At 40.3% G+C, this 8,260-nt stretch overlaps 1 protein-coding gene across 4 annotated transcripts in view; it reads left to right on the plus strand.

The window, feature by feature from the left end:
- SNW1 (SNW domain containing 1) overlaps nucleotides 1-8,260 on the plus strand; it is a 41,632-nt gene that overhangs the window by 31,863 nt on the left and 1,509 nt on the right. For 2 of the 4 annotated variants that reach the window (XM_021715155.1, XM_008063329.1), the window contains exons 11-13: nucleotides 3,455-3,551; nucleotides 5,201-5,318; nucleotides 7,960-8,123. In XM_021715155.1, coding sequence (XP_021570830.1) covers nucleotides 3,455-3,551; nucleotides 5,201-5,318; nucleotides 7,960-8,123 — 379 coding nt within the window. Of the gene's footprint in view, nucleotides 1-3,454; nucleotides 3,552-5,200; nucleotides 5,319-7,959; nucleotides 8,173-8,260 lie in introns of all 4 variants that reach the window. The other 2 variants (XM_021715154.1, XM_008063328.1) reach the window with 2 other exon arrangements.

The following is an 8,260-nucleotide window of genomic DNA, read 5'->3' on the forward strand; positions in this document are numbered from 1 at the left end:
CTCAACCTGCTGGGCTCAGGCGATCCTTCCGCCTCAGCCTTCCAAGTAGCTGGAACTACAGGCGCGTGCTACCACACCCGGCTAATTTTTTGATTTATTATAGAGATGAGGTCTCGCCAAGTTGCCCAGGCGGGTCTCAAACCCGCGGGCTCAGGCAATCCACTCACTTCAGCCTCCCAGAGTGCTGGGATTACAAGCTGAGCCACCAAGCCTGGCGAAATAATATTGTTAAAATGCTCATACTATCCAAACTATCTACAGATTCAGTACAGTTTTTATCAAAATGCCAAATGACATTCTTCACAGAAATGGAAGAAACAGCTCTTAAACTCGTATGGAACCATAAAAGACCTCGAATTCCCAAAGCAGTTCTGAACAAAAAGAACAAAGCTGGAGATATCATACTGCCTGACTTCAAAAATATAATACAAAGCTATAGTAACCAAAACAGCATAGTACTGGCATATAATCAGACACACAGACCAATAGAACAGAACAGAATAGAGAACTCAGAAATAAATCCACACATTTATAGCCAATTCATTTTCAACAGAGATGCTAAGAACATACATTGGGGAAAGGCTGGTCTCTTAAATGGTGCTGGGGAAGCTGGATATTCATATGCAAAAGGTTGAAACTAGACTCCTATCTTTTACCATATATAAAACCCAAATCAAAATGGATTAAAGACTCCAAGAAGACTTGAAACTATGAACCTACTAGGTGAAAACATTAGAGAAATGCTTCAGGATACTGATCTGGGCGAAGATTTTTTTGGGTAAAACCTCAAAAGCACAGCCAGTGAAAGTAAAAATAGACATGGGATTACATTGAGCTAGAAAGCTTCTGCCCAGCAAAGGAAGCAATCAACAGGTGAAGAGATAACCTAAATAATAGGAGAAAACATTTGCAAACCATTCATCTAACAAGGGATTAATAATCAATGTACAAAGAACTGAACTCAATAGCAAAAAAATAATAATCTGATTTAAAAGTAGGCAAAGGACATGAATAGACATTTCTTAAAGAAGACAAATAGCCAATAGGTTTGTAAAAAATGTTCAACAGCTGGGCATGGTGGCTCACGCCTATAATCCTAGCACTTTGGGAGGCCGAGGTGAGACAATTGCCTGAGCCCACAGGTTCCAGACCAGCCTGGGCAACTTGGCGAGACCTCATCTCTACAATAAATCAAAAAATTAGCTGGGCATGGTGGTGCATGCCTGTAGTTCCAGCTACTTGGAAGGCTGAGACTGAAGGATCACCTGAGCCCAGTACGTCGAAGGCTGCAGTGACTATAAGTGTGCCACTGCACTCTAGCCTGGGTGACAGCATGTAACTGCAACTCAACAACAACAAAACCTGTTCAGCATCACTAATCATCAGGGAAATGTAAATAAAAACCACAGTGATATGTTATCTCACCCTAGTACATGGCTGTTATCAAAAAGACGGGAAATAACATGTTGGCAGGGATGCAAAGAAAGGGGAATACAAGGGTGGTTCATGCCTGTAATCCTAGTACTTTGGGAGGCTGAGGCAAGAGGATCACTTGAGGCTAGGAGTTCAAGACTAGTATGGACAACATAGCAAGACCCTGTCTCTACGGAATTTTGTTAAAAATTAGCTGGGCATGGTGGTGCATGCAATAGTCCCAGCTGCTTGGGAGGCTCAGGCAGGAGGATCGCTTGAGCCCAGAAGTTTGAGGGTGCAGTGAGCTATGATTGCACCACTACACTTCAGCTTGTGTGACAGAGTGAGACCCTGTCTCTTAAAAAAAAAAAATGTTGGCCAGGCTCGGTGGCTCAGCCTGTAATCCCGTGCCTTGGGAGGCCGAAGTGAGTGGATTGCCTGAGCCCGCGGGTTCAAGACCTGCCTGGGCAACTGACGAGACCTCATCTCTATAATAAATTAAAAAATTAGCCAGGCGTGGTAGCGCGCGCCTGTAATTCTGGCTATTTGGAAGGCTGAGGCAGAAGGATTGCTGGAGCCCAGCAGGTCGAGGTTGCAGTGGCCGGAGGGGGCCACTGCACTCCAGTCTGGGTGACAGAGTGAGACTCCAACCAAAAAAAAAAAAAAGTAAGGAAAAAGAAGGGGAAATACTAGCACACTGTTGGTGGTAGTGCAAATTAGTATAGCCATTATGGAACACAGTATGGAGGTTCCTGAAAGAACTGAAAATGGATCTACCATATGAACCAGCAGTCCCACTGCCAGGTATATATCCAAGAGAAAATAAGTCAGTATGTGGAAGGGATAACTGCACTTCCGTGTTGCAGCAATATTCATGGTAGTCAAGATGGATAAAGAAATGTGGCATGTAGCCAGGCTCGGTGGCTCAGCCTGTTATCCCAGTGCTTTAGGAGGCTGAGGTGAGTGGATTGCCTGAGCCCGTGGGTTCGAGACCCATCTGGGCAACTTGGCGAGACCTCATCTCAACAATAAATCAAAAAATTAGCTGGGCGTGGTAGCGCATGCTTGTAGTTCCAGCTACTTGGAAGGCTGAGGCAGAAGGATCACCAGAGCCCAGCAGGTCGAGGCTGCAGTGGCCGGGAGCGGCCACTGTACTCCAGTCTGGGTAACAGTGAGACTCCAACTCAAAAAAAAGAAAAAGAAATGTGGCATGTATACACAGTGGAATATTACTCAGCCATAAGCAAATTAAATCCTGTCATTTGCAGCAACATGAATGGAACTGGAGATCATTATGTTAAGTAAAATAAACCAGGCACAGAAAGACAAATATCCCATGCTCTCATTCATATGTGGGAGCAAAATCTGTTGGTCTCTGGAAGTGGAGAGTAGAATGATTACAGAGGCTGGGAAGGCAGAGGGAGGGGGAGTGAAGAGGTTGCTTAATGGTGCACAAATATAATAAGGAGTAAGTTCTAGTATTCAGTAACACAGTAGAGTGAGTATAGTGAATGATAATTTATTGTGTATTTCAAAATAGCTAGAAGATTTAGATTTTTCTCAATGGAAAGAAATGATAAATGTTTGAGGTAATGGATATCTTAATTATCCTAACTTGATAATTATACATGGTGTGCGTGTATCAACAATCTCATGTACCCCATAGATATGTACAATTATAAGTATCAATATAAGTAAATAAAAATTGAAAAACAATTAACATTGCTAAATTTAATTTATCACATATTTACCCATCTTCTATCCATTTCTCAGTCCAACTTCCCACTTTGCATTCCAAAGTAAGTTGAAGACAGCAATATACTTTACCCTTAAACACTTAGCTGCAGGTGTGATTCTAGAATTCACATTCATAAAGTAAACAAATACTGTGTATTGGGCTTAAAGTAACTTAAAGTAAGGTTTAAAAGGCTAAATGTAACTATAAAGAAGTTCATGGAATTCTCTAAAGTTACAGAATATTCACTTGTTCAAAATATTAGTGAATAATACAGTGAAGTAATTTTCAACTGTGTCCCCACAGAGGATGGGGAGGCACGGGAGAGGGATGAAATTCGACATGACAGGCGAAAAGAGAGACAGCACGACCGGAATCTCTCCAGGGCGGCTCCTGATAAGAGGTAATTGCCGTTTGAGACACATGCAGATTAAGATTAAGAAGAGTGGCCTTTTTGTACTTTTACAGCAGAGTTTTAGTCCACTAAGATGAATTTTGTTTCTCTCCCTTTCCTCTTTAGTTTGATAACTTAATAAATTACCACTTGATTCTTTTGCACTTAACTACTTTGTCTTAGCAGAGTTCTCCATCTGTGGAAGAAATCTTGTCTCCCATCACCTTATGGAGTCAGAATTGAGAATGATGGGGACATAGAATAGGAAATTCAGACCATGTTTGTGAAAAGTAGGTAATAAGTCGGGACAGTTCTAGTCTGTTTTTTCTACCTCAGATAGTGAGACAAATGGATATGTGCCTGTTCCTTTAGACAGGAAATACCTTTCTGGAGATCCTTGTAAAATATAAGCAGAGGTAACATATCTAGTAGAGTGGGGGAAAAGAGCAGGTGTTGAGAGAAGTGAAAATCAGCTCCCTCTCATGAGCAGTTTAACTTAAATTCAGAACAACAGAAAGACAATTCAGAAAGAAAATTCTGTCAGATAAAATAATTTGGCAAAAATTTCAAAGCACTCTTAATAAATAGACTTGTGTGAAACAAACCAATTACAAGTATGAGGACATAGAGGAAGTAGGGCTTGGGGAAGTTTATGGCTCACCTAAGGCTGAAGACTAAAATTGCTGAAAATTTGAGGAAATGCTGTAATATGGAGGTGGAATTCTGAGTGAGGTTAAATTCAAATAAAGCATTTTCTTCCCAGACGAACAGTTTTGCATCATCCTGTGAGCTAATGCAATTCATTTTTTAAGTCATATCTTAAACAAGAAAAATACTCCTGCCAGTATTTCATCTCCCTCAATAAGTCACAGAAAAGCAGAGAATGTGAATTTCGAATTGTGGGCAAATGTATGGTGTAGGAGAAAGAAGTGTGAAAGTGTTCAGTTACACTCTTGGTTGGAAATTCCTGTGTTGTAAAAACTAAAATGGCTCTGTAGGTAAATTGGGCCCTTAAAACCAAGAAAGTGATTATCAGAATTGATAACGTTGAAAAGCTGTAAAATTGTGATTGGATGAAGATCAAATTGCCTATAGAAATCATTTTATGACCTGAGCTTCTAGTAAAATTAGTGATGACGGTTACCATGGTTTCATTGGGACTTAGACTGCATACATAACTGAAACAGCCGGGGAATTAATCTGAATGTTGTGACAATCATACCAAATAATCCAGTCATTCACATGTGTTCCTCCAAATTCTAATATGATAAAAATAGTAAATGTGGTTAGGTAAAAGAGCTGATTCTAGCTTATTGAAAATGTGATACATCTAATTTGCACATTCCCAACCCACAAGCCTTCATATAACAACAAATATAGACCATGGTAATTTTACATCCCACCATGGTTGTATTGTGATTGCTTGTATTAAATTTCGTGTCAAGAATGAGTCTCTCAGCTTGTCTTTTGAGCTAATAGGAAGCCTTACTTGTAAAACCCTACATCCTTTAGTCATGTATCTGAAATGCTATAAGGGTTGCCAATCTGATGATGTGTCACCAGGGAATATATGTTCACAAGGCGTGAACATGACATTCATTTCCTTTGCTTTTTGTCTGCAAAGAGTTTTCAGTAAGTGATGCTGTGTTTCAAAATAGGTCGAAGCTGCAGAGAAATGAAAATCGGGACATCAGTGAAGTCATTGCTCTCGGTGTGCCCAATCCTCGGGCTTCCAATGAAGTTCAGTATGACCAAAGGCTCTTCAACCAATCCAAGGTACAAGAAGCTTATACTGTGTGTTGATACGAATACTTACCCTAAGGGAAGCAAACCAACATGTCTTAGATTTTGATCTGCCAGTTTTGCCACATTGATGACAAAAAAACTGGAAGTGGTATGTTGTAACTTTAAGAGCCAAGTCAGATGAAACAGTTCTGATTGTGTCCTCTTGCAGTGGGCTAAGATTTGAGACACTATTGTAATAGAAAATGAAAGAATTTAAGTGGTAAATTTTGTGTTGCAGTATGTCAATCTTTTGTTATAAAATAGAGCCAGTCTTCCACTAACAACCTCTTGGGTTGTTTTTGTTGAGATTTGGATTTTTTTTTTTGAGTTGGAGTCTCACTCTGTCGCCCAGACTGGACTGCAGTGGCCGCTCCCGGCCACCACAGCCTCGACCTGCTGGGCTCCGGCGATCCTTCCGCCTCAGCCTTCCAAGTAGCCGGAATTACAGGCATGTGCTACCACATCCGGCTGGATTTTTTTGATTTATTGTAGAGATGAGGTCTCGCTGCCCAGGCGGGTCTCAAACCCGCGGGCTCAGGCAATCCACTCACCTCAGCCTCCCAAAGGCGTGGGATTACAGGCTGAGCCACCGAGCCCGGCTTTTTTTTTTTTTTTTTTTAATGCTACAGAAGTATGTCAATTTTAGCATCTTTTAAAAATGAAGCTCTAAACTAGATTAAAGTATTAGACTGGCTGTCAGGAAGTGATTTTTAGTACATATTACCATTAACTAGCTGGGACACGTTAGACCTGGAAAAGTACCTTTGTGTTTTAATTCACATTAATATTGATTACTAACTATGCACAAGTCAGTGAGATCAAAAGATGTGACTTTGCCCTCAAATAACCCAGTCTATTAGAGAAGACATATACAAAGGGGGACCCAAAAAACCTGGAATTTATTTATTAAAAATTGTACTTATTCCTACTTTTAAACTTCAGTCACCTTTCTTCAAAGTACTGTTTGATGTAATAAACCTATTGAGATGCTTTTTCTACTGCTCAGAACAGTTTTTGAACTCTTCAATTTTGATGCCTTTTAGTGCTTCTGCCATTTTTTGTTTCACCTCTTCCACATTGGCAAAATGTTTCCCTTTGAGGACTTTTTTCATCAGGGAAACAAAAAAAAAGTTACTTGGAGCAAGATGGGATGGATAGGGAGGGTGGAGTATGGGGGTTATGCTGGTTTTGGTCCAAAACTGCTGAACATGGTGCAGGGTGTGGGCAGGTGTGCTTGTAAATAATCCATCAAGAAACTGGCAAATGTGTTGACTCTCCATAAAAAATTCTGTGAAGCCAAACATAGCCTGTTAACAGTGCTAGCTGGTACACTGATCCAATGGCTTCCTAGAACCCTTACTTAGGGGGCAAGTCTGTACTACAAGAGGCCCACCCTCCAAAAGATAATTCTGGATTTTTTGGGGTCCTCCTCTTGTATACATACATATAAGGTAAGAATATAGAAATATTAAGCTCTACTGAGATGTAGAGGGAAAGAGTTAATTATGACTTGGAGGTTTTAGGAAGATTTGAAAGTAGCATTTGAGTAAGCTCTTCTAAGTAATAATAATTTGTTAGGTACATTTTGTATTCCTGGCATTGTTCTAATTCCTTTACTTGTATTATCTCACTTAATCTTTTCAAAAACCCTATAAAGTACTATTATTATCTCTATTTTATAAATGAGGAGGAATTTGAGACATAGAGGTTTAGCTAGTAGGTGATGGAATTAAGATTCAGTCTTGGGTGTCTTCATTCCAAGGCTTTGTTCTTAACCACTGTGAAATGGCAACTTACCAGCAGCCTGAGCAAAGGGATCGAGGGGTCAGAGCGCCACATGAGTAAATATTTTCAAGATCATCACCTGTTACAAGCTTAAGCTTAAATAAGCATTTTAAAATTATGATGAAAATCTTTGCTGTTCCTTGTTGTCTTAAGCTGTAATAGTGATGTTCTCGGGCAGCAAAGCGATATAACATTTATCTCTTACTCTAAATGATGTCAAAGAAATGTTCCCCAGTTCTTTAATCTTCTGGCCACCATTCCTATACAAATTGCCAAGTACCTGTTATGGTTTTAGCATCACCCAATCTTTTTTTTTTTGAGTCAGTCTCTGCCGCCCAGGCTGGAATGCAGTGGCATGTTCACGGCCACCGCAGCCTTGACCTGATGGGCTCAGGTAATCCTTCTGCCTCAGCCTTCCAAGTAGCTGTAACTTAAAAGCACGCTAATTTTTTGATTTACTATAGAAATGAGGTCTCGCCAAGTTGCCCAGGCTAGTCTCAAACCCATGTGTTCAGGCAGTCCTCTCACCTCAGCCTCCGAAAGTGCTGGGTTTATGGGCGTGAGCCACTGTACCCGGCCATTGCCCAATCTATGACTACTTAATGTAAACTTCTTAATGAGCTAACCTATTTAACCTAAGCCTCTGGTTAAGAACCCAGAAGTGATATGAACAAAAGTTTATGTGCTTAGAGCCTTTTATGAAGACCTTTTAACAATTTGCAGTTCAGGTTATTGAAAATGTGAGCTATACATGAGCAAAGGGTTACTCTTCACACAAATGTTATTGGATTCAGCTCTTAATGAACTATGTTTAGATTTTTATTTAATGTTATCTGTTTTCCCACAGGGTATGGACAGTGGATTTGCAGGTGGAGAAGATGAAATTTATAATGTTTATGATCAAGCCTGGAGAGGTGGTAAAGATATGGCCCAGAGTATTTATAGGCCCAGTAAAAATCTGGACAAGGACATGTATGGTGATGACCTAGAAGCCAGAATAAAGACCAACAGGTACCAAGTCATAAAATTAATTTCGGTGTTTACACCAGTGAAAAAAAAAGTAGATCATGTCTTTTCTCTTTTTCCCTAGATTTGTTCCCGACAAGGAGTTTTCTGGCTCAGATCGCAGGCAGAGAGGCAGAGAAGGA

The sequence above is a fragment of the Carlito syrichta genome, unplaced genomic scaffold (assembly GCF_000164805.1).
Source record: "Carlito syrichta isolate Samal-C Ts95f unplaced genomic scaffold, Tarsius_syrichta-2.0.1 Scaffold306749, whole genome shotgun sequence".
Lineage (NCBI taxonomy): Eukaryota > Metazoa > Chordata > Mammalia > Primates > Tarsiidae > Carlito > Carlito syrichta.